This window comes from Phoca vitulina, unplaced genomic scaffold, assembly GCF_004348235.1.
Source record: "Phoca vitulina isolate PV1807 unplaced genomic scaffold, GSC_HSeal_1.0 scaffold13, whole genome shotgun sequence".
Classification (NCBI taxonomy): domain Eukaryota; kingdom Metazoa; phylum Chordata; class Mammalia; order Carnivora; family Phocidae; genus Phoca; species Phoca vitulina.
Window position 1 is genome coordinate 33,256,415 of NW_022589716.1, and position 18,353 is coordinate 33,274,767.

At 35.4% G+C, this 18,353-nt stretch overlaps 1 protein-coding gene across 7 annotated transcripts in view; it reads left to right on the plus strand.

The window, feature by feature from the left end:
- CNTN4 (contactin 4) overlaps nt 1-18,353 on the plus strand; it is a 913,589-nt gene that overhangs the window by 607,527 nt on the left and 287,709 nt on the right. For all 7 annotated transcript variants that reach the window (XM_032411803.1, XM_032411802.1, XM_032411800.1 and 4 more), the window contains 2 exons: nt 2,574-2,700; nt 10,914-11,089. In XM_032411803.1, the coding sequence (XP_032267694.1) occupies nt 2,574-2,700; nt 10,914-11,089 (303 nt within the window). The remainder of the gene's footprint in view (nt 1-2,573; nt 2,701-10,913; nt 11,090-18,353) is intronic.

Here is an 18,353-nt window from a genome sequence, read left to right on the forward strand (position 1 = left end):
GAGATGATTGATATTATATATATATACACACACATAATTGTGGAATTGGGACAACAATAGAAATATTTCTCTCTTAGAGAAAAATCCACCAAGTGTGCTGCTATGTTAGTGATCTTGATGAGTAACATTTGTTACTTAAATAGATATGCCAAAAATTCACATTATTCTTCACATTTGAATTGAGCTAATCCTTGACCACTGTTTAAATTTGTTTTGAAACTATCTATATAATTGTTGAAAATCTGAAATGTAAATATCCGGATTTTGAAGTATCTGGCTTTAAACTATGAGTGTTAAAAAAAATAGATGTTTATGTATTTTCATTCTATGCTTTTGAGTTCTTTGGCAGATCCTGTTTTCTTTGTTTAAGTCTCATTAATGTGAGATTTTATACATCGAGTAAGGAGAGAGGATGGTGGTGGTAATATAATTCGTGTCATCTTTGAATGCAAATTTCACATGTATGTGCATGTAAGTTCATGGGCAAATATTCAGGGATTCTTTCCCATTCTTAACCAGTATAGAACCACTGACCTAGTCCAATCCTATTATTTTAGAGATGAGAAAATTGAGGGCTAGAGAGACTAAGTGATGGAGAGCTAGGTCATGGATTTAGTAGTTGACCCAAGGCATTGAATCTCAGTTCATGGTTTTTCTGAATTCACATCCTGTTTTTCTTACCACGAGGTCATTGGCTGTCCTTACTCCTCTATAATAAAATAGAATTCTGTTTTGTCATCTTGTCTCCTTACATTTTCTTCTATCCAAGCCTCAACATATGGATGTTTTTAAGCCTGGGTTATAAGCCTCAAAAGAAATTACCTTACTTCCTGTCCTTCACCAAGATTCCCAAACCAGCTTTATTCTTTTTCCTCAGTCCTGATACATCTGCATGAATTTACTCTCATCTTATCACCTATCAACAAAGGCTGGTTATAAAGGTTTTCCAGGATAGCAGTCACAATTCACACTCTTCAAAATAATCACACCTAAGCAGGGAGTGGATTGTCAGCTCCAGGTTGATATTCAGTATTATTTTATATCATAGCCACTGGCCCTTCTCTCTGGAAATTCATCAGGCAATGCCTACGTCAGCTGATTGAATACATTAAAAATTACACACAAATAGAACAAATCCTTATAATGATCTTCTATGTATAAGCTGCTGTACTTGGTATTGGTATCAGAACATACCAAAATGTGTACGATACATCATGCTCTCAAGGAGCTTACTGTCCAAAGCAGGAAAAAGCAAGGTACAGATACACTTGATAGAAAAAGCTAAGTGGCTAGAGGGAGATATAATTGAAGAATCATGTGGCTAAACAAAGAAGATAAAGGTCGAGAAAAACTTTCTAAGATAAAAAAAGAAAAAGAACTTGAACTGGATTTTGAAGAATGAAAATCACTTTCATGGGCATAGGTGGTGAGATGCATTTTGACTAATCTTTATTATGTTGTATACTCTAGAAACATGTACTCTATACTGCTACTTCAAGTTTGGTTTGTAGATTATTCCAGTCTTTAAACTTTATTGATGGGGCGCCTGGGTGGCTCAGTCGTTAAGCGTCTGCCTTCGGCTCAGGTCGTGATCCCAGGGTCCTGGGATCGAGCCCCACATCGGGCTCCCTGCTCAGCGGGAAGCCTGCTTCTCCCTCTCCCACTCCCCCTGCTTGTGTTCCCTCTCTCGCTGTGTCTCTCTCTGTCAAATAAATAAAATCTTTAAAAAAAAATAAAATAAAATAAATAATAATAAAAAAATAAACTTTATTGCTATTTTGTGGTAAAGTAAATTTCATACATCTAGTCACTGTTAATTGAGAGAAAGCATTTAGAAACTCATACATCGTTGTATACTCAAGTATCATTGAACTAGCTATAGACTAGTTTGGGTGTTACTGAATTTGTGTGCTGAGTCACAGGGTTCCAGCTGTATGTTATTTACACAAACATACCCTCGTATGGATCCCTAATAGGCTGGGGAAAAAAACAAGCTGGTCATTTACCGGGTAATTTGAGAATCATGACTCTAGGTTGTTCTTCACTTACATAGACAATTTAAGAAACTTTTATACATATTTTAGCAGTACAGAGATGTTTCCCATTATTAATGTATTTATGAAATCATCATTGCTTGTTTCCAATTATATTATCCCATTACAGAGCAGAGAAATTTTTGACTTTGTGACATGAGACGGTCTCCCAGGATGACAGCAGCACAAGAGCTGTAGAAGGCACAAAATGTAACCAAAGTAAAAGGGTGAGCAAAAGGCAGATGGGACAATAAGGAAAGGAAAGGGAATGTCAAGCATTCTGGAAATTGTTAATAAAAATAAGTTGTCAATATGAAATAGGAGAGTCTGTGTCTCCACTTCATTATAATCTATGAAGGATTAGTCTTCAGTGGGAAATTTCACCTAAAGGCTGAAACTAAATCTGTTGTTATTTTTTTTCGTTATTTTTTTGTTGTTGTTATTTTACCACTCTTATTTTCATTTTGTTAGTTGTTCCCTGTTATTGTTCGTATTTGGAAGATGTTCTTCATTTTTGGGCATTATCTCCTCTCATTTCAGATGACTACACACTGCATGGCCCTGTTTTTATTCAAGAACCAAGTCATGTGATGTTCCCTTTGAATTCTGAGGAGAAAAAGGTGAAGCTCAACTGTGAAGTTAAAGGGAATCCAAAACCGCATATCAGGTTCGTTAATTTAAATCATATGTTCCCGTGCATACAAGTCCTGTTATTAAAACTGACAAGTACTTACAGAGTACTAATTACATAAAGATCTTTGAGACACGCATCGTAGGATACCCTGAGACACTAAAGAGATCATTGTGTTCATGAAATGTTTAGTGCCCAACTTCTGTTTCTGGCTGTCCTAGGCATTAAATATCCTATTTGACCCCCTCACTGAAAGCCTAACTATTTCTTAACATATTTTTAAATCACTTTTAACAGATGCATCAACAAACTGGTATCATAGTAAGAAGTACTCGGAAGTCAAAAAATAAGTGGGTTGGGAACCCAGAGAAGAAAACTGACCCCCTAAAAGCAGTTTTCACCTTGATGAACTATGTGAACTAGAGCCTTGGGTTTTGTAGCCTAGAGTCAAACAAGAGGAGAGTCTAACATGAGAATACCTCCTAGAATAGACCTGGGACCTAAAGGCTATGTACTTAGAGTGCCTGTAACAAAAAATAAGCTTGCCTCCCCAAAGAATTGTAAAACAAAAGTAATTGCCTATTTCAAACTTTGGTGCTAAGTGGTTTTAATAGAAGATGAGACACAGCTGAAAGAATTAGTAAATTGCCAGGTATATCTGAAGAAATCAAAGGCAGCAGAAATAGAGAAAGAGAAGCAAAGGGAGAGTGAGAGAGGAGGAGGAGGGAGAGAGAGAGGGAGAGAAAGAGAAAGCCAAAAAAAAGAGATTAATAGAAAATGTTTATATGTGTTTAATCAAAGTTCCATAAGGAAAGGCAAGGGAGAATGAGGCAGAGGTAATATTTTAAGAGGAGGTTAAGAATTTTCCAAAGCTAAATAAAAATTCCATGCTATAAGAGTGCCTGGAGGGCTCAGTCAGTGGAACATGCAACACTTTATTTCGGGGTCGTGAGTTCCAGCCCCATGTTGGGTCCACGTACAGATTACCTAAAAATAAAATCTTTTTTAAAAAAAAGTTAAAAAATAAAATAAATTCCAAGCTATATATTTAGGTAGCCAAATGAATTTCAAGGAGTACAAATAAAAATAAAGCCTCATCTACAATTATTATAGTGAAACAGCAGAACACCCAGGTTAAAGACACAATCATAAAAATAGTCAAGCTTATAATATAGATAACCTTCAAATAGATGGCAGACCAGCAACTGACTTCTCAATAGTAACAAAAAATCAAGATGGAAGACAGAATCTTTGATATGCTGAGAGAGATTTAACTGTCAAATTTCAATATAGCAGAAATATTTTTTAGGAGAACAAAATAAGTGTGTTCTCAGGCATTCAGAAACTAAAGTTTGACTCGAGCAAGGGTGCCTGGGTGGCTCAGTCAGTTAAGCGTCTGCCTTTGGCTCTGGTTGTGATCCCAGGATCCAGGGATGGAGTCCCACATCGGGCTCCTTGCCAAGGTCCTGAGATTAAACCCTGTGTGGGGCTCCCTCCCCAGAGGGGGGCCTGCTTCCCCCCCCCCCCCCCCCCCCCCCGCTCCTCTCTCTCTCACTCTCTCAAATAAATAAAGTCCTTTTAAAAAAATAAAATTTGACTCCAGCAGACACACTTACTAAAGAAAATTTTAAAAAGATATAATTGAAACAAAATAAAAATGATCCCAGGTAAAGTATCTGAGATACAAGAACAAATGATAGTAAAGCAAATGGTGAAGGTTAATATTTCCACATTAAAATCAATTGTAATTATACTAAACAATAAAAATAATAACAATATAGACTGTCTTGTGGAGATAAAGAAAAATTAGAAGTAATGACAATAATAGAAATAAATTTTAAAAAGATATACTGCACAATGGATTCATACACGTGGTTAAAAAAAGTGAAATAAAATTTGACCCCTCCCTGACCACATACACAAAGACCAATTTCAGGTGACTAGAAGGCCTACATGTGACATACACAGTTTTAAAAGAAGATAGGCATACATATCTATGACTTTGGAGAGAAGGAAATATTTCTCAAATATGACAGAAAAAACACAAATCAGAAAAGAAAATATTTAACTTCATTAACGTTAAGAACTTCTGTTCAACAGAAATACTGAGATGAGTAAAATTTCAAGCTTCCAACTGGGAGAAGATATTTTTAATACATGTCATTGGCAAAGAAATAATATCCAAAAATATTTTTTAAATCCTCACAAATCAAAAAGTAAAAAACTTTCTTTTAGTATCCTAGTAGAAACATTACCAAAAGACTTGATTAGGTACTTCTAAGAAAAGGAATATCACATATCCATTTAATAGGTAGAAAGATTGTCAGTGTCATTAGTGAGCAGAAATATACAAATTAAAACTAAAATGACACATTCTTGCAAACCTAGCAGATTAGCAGAAATTTAGAAAACTAAATTCAATATAATATAAATAAATATAACCTGGTATGTTCATACAAGGTAACCCCATGCAGTAGTGAAAATGATGAATTACAGCTGCAACATGATGGATCACAGGAACATAATTTTCAGCAAACAAAGCAAGTCACAAAAGACTAGTATAATTCCATATTTATAAAGTTCAAGAGCAGGTAAGATGGAACAGTTGTTTAAGGATACCAACATACTTGATAAAATCATAAAATCAAGGGAAAGAAAAAAGGAAAGTTAGAGATTATAATTAATCATTGAGAAGGGAGTCACTAGAATCAAAGCAGAAATGAAGACTTTAAAAGTAACATTACTTTTCTTAGACACAGATCTTTATTGTCTTGTGATTCTTTATAATGTTAGGGAGGATGAAATTTTCTTCTGTCCAAGATTCTTCTAGCTGGACTAAGAATTAAATTTACACGAGGCAGATTAACAAGAGAAAATCAAATTTAAATTCATATGTATGAGGAATCTACACAGACATGAAATTCCAAAGACAGGCAAAAATATGGTATATATGTCATTCTGAACTAAGGAGAAGGGCGGGGTAGGGGTCTTGGGACTCCAAAGGGAAAGTGTGAAATTCACAGAAAGATAAAAAAGTAAATGTCTGGTGAATGTTTGTTGGGCCACACAGAGACGTGACTCCATATATCTTATAAATATGATTTTGCCTCTATTCACATTTAATGATAAGACTTTAAGCTAATAATATATAATAGGGTGTAAAAACCAAAATAATAGATAACATATGTCATAGCTTAGGGGAGGAAGAGATTGGATCATTAAGGATCCACAGAAGTGGGATATGACCTGAGATATTTAGTTTGTAAATTGGCAGAAGGCAAAGGACATCTGATACAAGTTAAAGGATGGTAGTATTAGTGTAGTAGAAATTATTTTAGAATTTAACTTTTGTGCCCATTCATTCATTCACCAACTATATCATCATTCATTACTCCACCCAGTGTTTTTCAAACTATGAATTCTAGGTGCGTGGAACTGGCTCAGCAATTACCCGCAGTGAGTAATTGTAGAGTTTCTACCCAAGAGTCCACCATAGCAGCTCTCCTTTGAATTGGGGTATGGATTAGGATTCTGAAAAACATGTGGTCCACGAAAGGTATTTGAACCACTATATTAAGCCACTGTATTAAACCACTCTATTACCGGACATCACCCTAGGTTTTAGGTACTCAAAGATTAATAAACTGCATGTTCAAGTAGTGTGCTTTGGAGCACTGCCGAGAAGTGGTGAAGGTAGCTGCAGTGCTCTTCTGTAAGAATTGTGCTATCAGTGCTGGAAAGGATGTCCAAGTTCTAGGGCATCCTGGAGGAAAGTCTACTTCAGGATGCAAGGGGACGATAACAGGGAAAGTTTCATAGAAAAAGAGATACTTAACTGAATCTGGAGGGCAAATGACGTTTTGCTATATGGATATTTTGCCAAAGGAAGTGCATTACTGAAAGAAAGAAAAGAAAGGAAGGAAGGAAGGAAGGAAGGAAGGAAGGAAGGAAGAAAGAAAAAGAAAGAAAAAGAAAAGAAAGAAAGAAAAAGAAAGGAAGAAAGGAAGGACAGGAAAGAAAGGAAAACCCTCTCTAATGGATATATAATTTATCATTCAAACCAGGACAGTTCTGAGAGTAAAAGGCCACTGTTAATAATTATTCTAGGAGAGCAGGTATAAAACTAGCACTGTCCTGGGCAAACCAGAATGTGCACTTATTCTCCCTAGAATATGTTGAATTCAAGGTTAAATCAGATATTTTAAGATGTGTTATATAGTAAAAGATAAATGCAAGAGGCAAAGGTTCCTACATACATAAATAATGAGTTAAATGGGCCTATTTTTTAGTACAGAGCCAAGTGTAAGTTCAGATGTTAGCCATAAATGAAAACAAATTTTGCAGCAGAATTTGGCAAGTTGCTGCTTCGTTTTCCCCGCCCCCCGGAAACTGTGACCTTTAATTAACATTGCTTTTATAACATTGTGTTTCAAGATACAGGGGCCTGCTTTGTTATTTAAAATAAGCAGTGGAACAGAAACCTATTATGTTTTTAAAGATTGCCTGGAAAAGCTGAGAAGAAAACTTTTAATCAAATGCACCAGCAGTTGGTTGCAGGGTACTGTGTTTTCCTTTATACCTTTGGCAGTTTCTCTGTAACATAATAGCCAGTTGCTACCTAGGAGCTAAAAACTCCCTCTTGTTGAAGGAAAGAGTAAGGGATAGAATGGAGAGAGAGGTATTTTCAAACATCTGTCTGGCTACACTTTTTCAGTGCTCAGGCTGACTTTGAGGAGGACAAACAAGTAGGAGAAATTCAAGGTGAACTCTCCATGGGGATTTTCAGCATTAGGTTTTTCCTCAAACACCACAACTGACCTCTCTTCTTTGTGTTTATTCCCTCAACTGAGCCTTCTCTTTTCATTGTTTCCTGCCCCTCAACTTTGAAAGGATTGACCTAGACCCAGAAAAATTTAAAAAGTGTTGACTTTTGCCAACTTTCCTTGTATTAGAGTTTCTTAAAGACTTGTGACATTACTTATTGCACTCAGCTTCCCTTTCCAGACAGAATGGACATTCAAGTACTTAGCTGGAGTACTTTTGCTGTGAGGTTTGTGTTCAACTTAGTTTATAAACAACAAATTCCAAGTCACAAAGGTCTTGCCCATTCTTCCATGCAAAAGTTGAGACCGTGAACAAAGAAAGAGGGGTTTATTACAACAAATTCTATAGATAGCTTCCCAGCAAAGTCTGGAAAATTGTACCTCCCAGAACTTCATAGTGTCAGTGTTTAGTTGGGCACAACCTGACTCTCTGGAAAGAGTTGAGTTATGGTTCCCCAAGTGATTCAGAAATCAGTTTATGAGACTAACTAATTTGTCCTGACCCCAGGGAAAATCTCTCTTTGCTCCACATGGGCATTGTCTCTATTACCAGTAGTTAAAAGATGACTCAAACATTGAAAATAAACTGATTTTTCAAGAGTGTTCCAGTATGGGATAGGATAAGGAATTCAGTGCAATCCACATTCAGTGGGAATGAACACTGACTGCATTGCAATAAAACTGGGTATAGTGCTTTGTAATCTAGTCTCAACTGCATTTCACAGCAAGCACTTTATTTTCTAAATAATCCCTTTCCCTTTGCTATTTGTATGTAAAGGCAGGCAATAAAATAGATTAAAGGACTTTCTGCAGAGCATTTAGGTTGAGATGACTAGTGTAGACAAACCTACAGAGGTGTTCTCATTATCCCCACAACCACTTTTCTAAAAAGGCTCACATGGTCCATTTCTAAATTCCACATTCTGCTTGCAGCTCACATTATATTGCAATTTCCTCTTTGAGTTCTTAGATTTGTCATATTAAATTGCTCTACTATCATTTGAAGTGAGAGTTAAAGCCAAGACGTAATCAGCTCACTCAAAAAAAAAAAAAAAATGTCCAGGGCAGGCAGTCATTTCTAGAGATTCATGTTCATATAGACCTGCTAAAATAGAACCTGGCTTTCTCCTTTTATTGCTTATTACTTTCATGTCTGTGTCAGAACACAGAATTACTGTCAAGCTTAAAAACAATGTCCGTTTCTAATACCCATCTTCTTATAAACAAACACATAAAGAGCTATGTCCCATTTTGTGATTTTGACCTACCTTTCCTGCCCCTCATGTCTCTACATTTTTACATTTCAAAGACATAGATGTGAACAAACATACACCACCATGCTGTAGTGGGCTAGAATGCTTCATAAACTGTTTATGCTCAAAGCTAAAATATACAGCAGAGAAGTAAAATATTTAGTCAGGTTCCACAGGCATTTATTGAGCGCAAGAAAGTGTCAAGGTCTAGACTGCTGAAGGGACAATACAAAAGTGATCTATGCAAATTATCTACAGTGAAGGCAGAATTCCTACATAATAGAGCAGAGAGAATCCTATAGGAGATTGTGGAAAACTTCGATTAATTTTGACTAGGAATGGGGTGCCTGGGTGGTTCAGTCCTTAAGCGTCTGCCTTTGGCTCAGGTCATGATCCCAGGGTCCTGCGATCAAGCCCCGCATTGGGCTCCCTGCTCAGCAGGAAACCTGCTTCTCCCTCTCCCACTCCCCCTGCTTGTGTTCCCTCTCTCACTGTGTCTCTCTCTGTCAAATAAATAAATAAAATCTTTAAAAAAAAAATTTTTTTTGACTAGGAATATTGAAAAATACTTCATTGGAAGAGGTATGACTTAAAATTGACCTTGAAGTGTGAGAGAGATCTTGACAGAAAGAAAAGGATCATCCTTAAGCTTCTGCTTTTGTGGATACCAAATATCCAAAATCTTGAAACAAACTGTATTGCATTTTTTCATTTAAATCCTTTTACACTGTACACACCAGCCATAGTACTCCAGAATTTATGAGAGGATGCACAATGCGCGTGTATGTACACAAATACATTTTAAATGGCTTTTGTTTTTTACTGATTGAAGGAGATAAAAATGAAAGTCTCTCATTCTTAGTCCTGTTATTGTTTCTTATCAATTTCCTTTGTGCTTCAGTGTTTCCTTATTTTTTGGTCTCCCAATGTGATGAATGGTACTGTGAGACTGCTGATATTTCAGAAGTTTCAACTATGATATTTGTGTAGAATTTGGGAGGGAAGGGGAGAAAAAAATAAGATACATAGCCATTGAATTGTATTAGCTCAAAAGTTCCTAAGTATTCAAAGGAAGACAATTTGGTTAAAATAAGCTCTTTTTGGAATGTTATTGGCTGCAAAAAAAGAGAAAAAAAAGAAAAAAGAAAAAGAAGTAGATCTTGTTAGTAAAGCTTTACTGTTTAAATGCGTGAGTCCCAGTAAAATTTATTTATAGGGCCAAACACTAGAGTCAGATACAATAGATGATTCAAGTAAACAAATAGAACGACAAAACTCTTTGCCTCTGTTACCTAATGGCCTGATCTGCAGTTTACTGGGATGGTTGATTGATGTTTCAGTGCCATTGGCTAAGATCTTCAAAGTGATCCATGGTTAAGACTAGTTTGGTCCCTAAGACAGCTTTAGATCAATAGAGTTCCTCTGCTTTACAGTCTGCCATTTCAGTCATACTAAGGACCAAATCAAAGCAACTCTGCTGCAATTCCATCAAATACTCAGCAATCTACCTGAAAGTGGTGTATTCTGTCATCTGTATAGACCCATTTAAAGAATAACTATAAACTAGGAGGGGGAAAAAAAAAGATTAGCTTCAAACTAGAAAAAGGACTTTTGCTGAGGAGCCCTCTTTTTTTTTTTTTTTTTTTTTTTTTAAGATTTTATTGATTTATTTGAGAGAGAGAATGAGACAGAGAGAGAGCATGAGATGGGGGAGGATCAGAGGGAGAAGCAGACTCCCTGTCGAGCAGGGAGCCTGATGCGGGACTCGATCCCGGGACTCCAGGATCATGACCTGAGCCGAAGGCAGTCGCTTAACCAACTGAGCCACCCAGGCACCCTGAGGAGCCCTCTTTGAAGAAAGTTGTACAAGATGCTATGGGGATTAAAAAAAAAAAAAAAGTGAAGTGTGTGTAGTATCAGATTAACCACAAAAGGAGGTGTTAAAATTTTAATATCATTGTTTACTGTAAAAGACATGCTCTTTCCGTAGCACTTAAGTTGTCACCATTGCTGGGTAGAGCATTTCTTCTTTTTTTTTTTTTTTTTTTTTTGCCACGGTTAAAAAAGTCACAGATGGTATTTCCTGCTATTTATAGTTTTTATATAATTTAGATGATTCAGAAATATTGATTAATATTACAAGGCTTTATCTACTGGCATTTCTATACTATAGGTGGAAATTAAATGGAACAGATGTTGACATTGGTGTGGATTTCCGCTACCGTGTTGTTGAAGGCAGCTTGTTGATCAATAACCCCAATAAAACCCAAGATGCTGGAACGTACCAGTGCATAGCAACAAACTCATTTGGAACAATTGTTAGCAGAGAAGCAAAGCTTCAGTTTGCCTGTAAGTAGCAATTACATCATGCTGCAAATGTTACTTCGAGTTTTTGTGCCATTAAGCCTTTAAAACAGTTTTTTTTTTTTTCATATTTATTTATTTTTTAAATTATTATGTTATGTTAATCACCATACATTACATCATTAGTTTTTGATGTAGTGTTCCATGATTCATTGTTTGCGTATAACACCCAGTGCTCCATGCAGTACGTGCCCTCTTTAATACCCATCACCAGGCTAACCCATCCTCCCACGCCCCTCCCCTCTAGAACCCTCAGTTTGTTTCTCAGAGTCCATAGTCTCTCATGGTTCGTCTCCCCCTCTGACTCCCCCCTTCATTCTTCCCCTCCTGCAAACAGTTTATTTTTAAAAACTAAATAGATTTTAATTTGTTATATGATCTTTACCTTTTTTTTCATATTTGGGTAATATCTTGCTTACAGGATAAATTGTAAATCTAAGTGGAAAGATGTATTCTGCTTTTATAAAGTTGAAGACAGTTTGATTATATGATAGTTTGTTATGGGACTCTCTATACATATATAAATTCACACACACTCAAATTTATACACAAATAAATTTACATACCAAGAAATTATACACATAGACACACACACACATTATAGAGTGTGTATAAGCAAGCAATTGAACTGCCTGTAGTAGTCAATTTGAGAAGTATTTAACCATAAAGCTCAGAGTTGCAAAAAGGGTTGGTAGTCTATTAATCCTATAATTCTCCAGTTTTTTTCTTATTTTATAGATTAGGAAAATTTTTAAAACCACTACAATAACAACAAAAAGTAGAGACAAAGTGTTAACTTCTACAACATACCTTTTATATTTCCAGTTTAGAACATTTAAAAAATAAATTGCCATCTCTTAAGACCATCATCTAATAAAAGTTCATGAGCAATCAAAGAAAGTGGAATTTAGAAATAGCAAGTTGAAAATAAAATCCACAGGCAAGAGCAGTGAGTACACATTTGAGTATAGATGCCCTTGAGAATTGATGTTCAGCTACATTTTTAAGGGTTTATGTATTTGCATATGATTATATATTTCCTTGTGTAAAATCCCAACTCATACAGCAGTGCATTAATGTCAAAGGTTTCATAATTACAAAGTCTGTTGGCAGTAACACTGTAGAATATTCTCATTAACAAAATCCTCTCTGGGAACTCAACATCAAATATATCTAATATCCAGTGCTTAATCTATTATTGCCATCAGGTGACATTTTTACTAGTTGAGAAATGAAGTTTCTGAGTATTAGGCATATATAGGATTCCAAGATTATTTTGTTTGTGGATATTTCCTGACAGAATCTGCCAAATATTCTTAGATGTGCAGAATAATAGAAGGATAATATGTCCAATTGAGTGCTATAGAACCGAACTATTTCTCTTGGTTTAATGCAAGTCTAATACCTATACTTATTTTTTAGGAATGACAAGTGAATTTTGTTGGATTCATTTTGAAAAATAATCATGCAATCTTTGATTCTCAGAGTAGGGAGATCTCTGCACTCAGTGAGATTACTTCTTTGATTTTTGGATTTCATAGTATAAGAAAATTTTTAAGATAGCAATAGTAACAACAAAAAATAAAGGTTGATATAGCATTACTAACCCTATCTTTCTAATTTATTACATTGAAAAAAAAACAAATTACCAACTCTTAAGACTATCCTTTTGTAAGAGTCCAGGCATTTCTACTACCAAAACTATCCAAAAGACAGAATATCATATTTGAGGGTGGTCATTTAATTACATTATTTTAGCCTAAGGAAAAGCTCTGTCGTTCATTTTGTGGCTGAGCTGGCCTGAGGACCAGTGTTTGGAGTTCACTTTGCTTATCCCATTTAATGGGTAATGTAGGCATCCTGCCACTTTAAGAATCCATGGCTGATAGTTGTTCAAGAAATTCTAAAAACAGAGATCTCACCTATTCATCACAAAGCATCCTGACCCATGGTAGACTGCTCTAGTTTTTCAAAAGTACAAAAACAAACCCAACATCTCTTTCTTAAAATTGGGCTAAATATCTAAATTTCCATCATTCTAACTCCCAATGCTTACTGTAGGATTCTGGTTAGGCTTCAAATATGTGAAAACATGATCGTGTCCCTTGATTCATAATTGTCATCTTTTCCAAGTATTTAATCTACAACTATCTTCTTCGTGACACACCATTTATGTAAATTTATCTATTAAATTGTGACCATATCGAAATGTACCCAATTCTATGCACGTGCCTTGACCTTTGCAGAGGACAGTGGGAGCAGTAGTAGCCTACAATGTGAACTTATTTTTCAATGAATGCAGCTGACATTGATATTCATCTTTTTTTAAAGCCCCAGTCTCACATCGTAACCTTATTTTGAACATACAGTCCTGTAAAATCTGAGGATTGATTTTTATGGATGTCTATTAATCCCAAGCTACCCAACCATGTTATTTTGTTAACCCAAATTGAGAATATCGTATTCACCCCTATTAAATTCACCTTCTGACTGATGACCCTTTGTTCCCTCACAGTTGAAATTGTTTTAAATCTTTTTTTTAATCTGACATATTGATTGTCCTCCTACTTTAATGTCAGCAGAAAATTTGATAAGCATGTGTACATTCAAATAATTAATACAACAGGTTGACCAGGACAGGGCAGCATGCCAATCAGAACTTCCACTGAAACAAGATGAGATTGAACTTTTAAATCGATATTCTTTGCATATTCTTGTTCAGTTAGCTACAAATTTTCCCAAACATACTGTAATTGAACCCCAGTTTCTCCTATGTACTCTTAAAGTAGTGAGAATCTTTGTCAAATGCCTTGGTAAAATCAAGATGTATTTTTTCTTCAGCACCCCTCCTACCTGGTTTCTATGCATCTTCTCTACATCTTCTTTAACCATTTATCATAAAGCAGGCAGATTAATCTTTTAAACATGTAAATGAGATCATTCCACTTTCTGTTTTATGCGTTCTACTGCACTTAGAATAAATCTCAAATTCATTACCATCGTCTCATTTTAATTTCTTGAAAATGAAAATCTATCTTTTGCACTAGAGCCTTGATACTTTAATTCCCTCTGCCTTACATGCTTTTCTCATGATCCTTCACATACTCACTTTTCATGATCCTTCCTTCTCAATTTAGGTATGAGCTCCTAAGAGAAGGTTTTCACTTCACCCCGTCTAACCTAAGAAGTAATTCCTATCATTTCTGTTCTTCTCTTCTGCTTACCTTCTTCCAGCCCTCTACTTGTATATAACAGCATCCTCTCTTTCATTCATTAGGACCTAATACAACCTAGCATGATTTTATATATTTATTTTCTCTCATTATTTAATCGCTATGATAGAATCTAAGTTCTAAGAGAACTGAGACTATTTTGTCCATCCTTGTATCTGCAAAGTCTAGAACACTTTATATGTATGAATAAATGAATTCTTTAATTCATTTCATCTTTAGTGAAATAAAATTATTTTGGGAATGATGTATTTTTATAAACCCATACCTTTATATTCTAGTCATTTTCTAGAATCCAGCCTGTTGGTCTTCACTCTGCAGTTTCTAGACTTTTCTTCCTATCCTTTTTAAATAAAATTTTTTTAAGATTTTATTTATTTATTTGACAGAGAGAGATACAGTGAGAGAGGGAACACAAGCAGGGGAAGTGGGAGAAGGAGAAGCAGGCTTCCCGCTGAGCAGGGAGCCCGATATGGGGCTCGATCCCAGGACCCTGGGATCATGACCTGAGCCGAAGGCAGATGCTTAATGACTGAGCCACCCAGGTGCCCTAAATAAATTTTTTAAAAAGATGTTGCCTTTATTCAAAAACCAATTTTAATTGTTTAGAATAAAATACTTTTCTTCAGTGATATAAGTCGACAATGACAATGTCATCTCCTGAATGTTACTAATTGCTTTCACCCCAAACATTTTCATAATCAGTGAGGGGAAAAAATGTTGTCTTTTGACCATACTTACTGCACCATAATATGCAAGTGAAAATACTTCTTCATTTTTAATCATATGATTTTATGGCTGAAGCAGACCTTAAAATATTCCTGGCCTGTATCATTTTAAAAATGAAAATTAAAATTAGAGTAACTGAATTACTCATGGTTATTTACACAGTGAATAAGTGACAGCCAAGGAAAACCAACCTCTGCTCCTAGTTCAGTGCACCTTTGCTCGCCTCTGCTTTAGACTCGCCTTGATTGATAAGAAAACATCCCTTCATCTTTATCTAACATGTCATACCTTCAAGTCTCATTTTTATACTTTATATAAATTTATCTATAGGGCAATCTTATAAGGTAGACATTGTTTATGGATGATTTTTAAATCTTTTAATGCTGCTTTGTAGACAGAATTTGATAATCTCTTGTATTTAGCATTTTTTAAGAATGAATTAATTCACATAAGCAAAATATCTCATTAATGGGGATGATGCCTTTAAGAACCTACTCCTCCCCACTATTTTTTTCATTCAATATCGTTAGGATAGAAATCCTTTCTTATTAAAAAGTCATAGCATAATTTAAGTCCCTCTTGATGAGATGTGGACATTTTCATGAGCATACATTATTGTAATGCAATTTGGATCACGTTTTTTCAGTCCCCCTGCAATATTAAGCCATTAGCATTCATTTTTCTTGCTGTCACAAGACTACCCATACCCCTTCTACTGTTTACTCCTTCTGTTATATCTAGGACCACAAAACCTCATTGATTAATTTACCAGGGTTGGGGCACTTGCGTGGCTCAGTCAGTTAAGCGTCGGACTCTTGATTTTGGCGCAGGTCATAATGTCAGGGTTGTGGGGTCAAGCCCCGCATCAGGTGTCTGCTTGGAATCCTCTCTCTCCCTCTCCCTCTCCCTCCCCCTCTGTCCCTTCCCCCACTCATGTGCCCCTGCACTCTATCTCGCTCTCAAATAAATAAGATCTTTTAAAAAAAGTTTTGTTGTTTTTTTTTTTTTTTTACCAGAGTCTACCCAGTACCCAGCCTTTAGTGAACTTGCAATAATAGTTGTTAAATAAGTGAATAAATAATAAGAGTGGATGTTAAATTCATCAGGCCATATTTAAGTCATGATTTGAACCACTGAGTTCAAATACTTTCTGATGATCCTTTGGGAGTGCTTTGGAAGAGGGTGCAAGCATTTCCATCCTGAGGTTATGTGGAAGACAGTTGACATCTTATTCCAGATAAGGGTATATGTTGGGGCAGGAGGCCTTAGCCTAATAAAAAATAATTCATGTAGGGAATGCATCAAACATGCCATCCAACTCCTGAAAACTTGGCCTTAGTATATACTTAGCTTCAATAAAATGTTTTAGGAATAGCCTTGCCTTAATCTCCCATCCATCCAAGGGGAAAAGCAGGTTGAATGATCTTTAATTCTTACATAGGCTGCTGAATCAGATGATAAGTCCAGGAGTGGAGAGACTTTGAGTGCATTATTTCCACCGCTTAATGGTGGGGATATTTCAAGATGCTTTGTCTATGCAGAATGAAATGCTACAGCCTCATCAGCCCAGCCGCCCACTTCCCCAGACAAGCAGCCCAAGTTAAATCTGTTTGAGAATCATCGTGCATGGTAATTCAGCAGGACAATTTTTTCTCAGACATATGGACATATATTTTTCAAAGTAAATTACAATACACACTTAGATACTTAGAATATAGTCAAATAACTATTTTTTTAAAAAATTGATTATGTGGGTTTGAGAAGCTGAGATACTATATTGCCTAAGTTTAGATGGAATGGAATGCTGTTCATGGTTCCATTTCACTTTAGGTGTCCATAAGGTTTCTAAAATTCAGACTTATCATCAACATCGTGAGGATAACCATAGTTACCTCTTAGGGTTGTTATGAAGATTAAATTATGCAGCATATGCAAAGTCCCAGAATATTTCCTTGCTTGAGAAAGCTATGTAATAACTGTTTCTCTGCTTTTCTTTCTCTCTTCTCTTCCCTGTCCTTCTCTTTCCCATCTTTGTAAAATAAAAATAATAATCAACATTTGTTTATTTTTCTGCATTCTTCTTTCAACTTTTAGAAAATAGAATTAGACATTTAGTTTACATTGTAAAGTTTAATTTTTTATATTTCTAAAGTAATATATAATGCAAAAACCATATATATGTATTTTTATATATGTATATATAGAGAGAGAGAGAGAAATTTTTTAAATCTGAATTCCTATTTCACCCATCCCCTTGCCTATCTCCCCCTCTGGTGACCATCAGGTTATAACTAAAATTTATTAAGAGCTTAGGCCTAATGGATAAGATCACAAGCTCTGGAGTTAAATTTCGCTGCTTTGAAATTCAGCCCCTTCTATAACCCTGTGACCTTGGACAAGATATTTCTCTCTGCCTCAGTTTCTTTCTCCATAAAATGGGGTTAATAACCATACCTCCTTTGTTGTAAGGATCAAATGAATTAATCCTATTAAAATTCCTATATCATTGTCTAGCACACATTAAGGGTTTAATAAATGTTAGCTATTATTATAATGTTTATTATAATTTTATTACTGCTAAGGACTTTGGAAACATTGTTCCATTTAGTTCTTAATATAACCCAAGATTGTCCTATAGATGAATTTATACAAAGTATAAAAATAGACTTGAAGCTATGAAGTGTTAGATAAAGATGAAGGGGTGTTTTCTTATAAATCAAGGTGAGTCTAAAGCAGAGGCGAGCAAGGGCGCACTGAACTAGGAGCTGAGGCTGGGTATTTTTATTTTATAGGTGAAGAATCTGAGAATTAGTGAAATGAGATAACTTTCACCGAGGATGCAGTGGGAGGAAGGGAACCCATAGGGACCTGATCACCTAATTCCTGAGCAGATACCCATTACATGGCATTTGCTGTGTATGGTTCCCCCATGACACCTAAAACTAAACTTTCCTAGCGGAATTCATGTCCAAACCATAGATTTGGGTGGATGATAACATATTTCCTTTAGAGACACAAACTTGGAATTTTTTTTTTAATTTTATTATGTTAATCACCATACATTACATCATTAGTTTTTGATGTAGTGTTCCATCAAACTTGGAATTTTTTAATGTGTTTTATAACCTTTAATATATTATCTCCATCATTAATTTTTTTTGTTTTTAATTTTTTAGTTATAAGCTTCCTTGATGTCATCATGATGTTGATTTACTGTTAACATCTAAAAGCATAATGTTGTATACTGCAATTATGCATACATTTGTGACTCTAATTTTAATATAATTGGT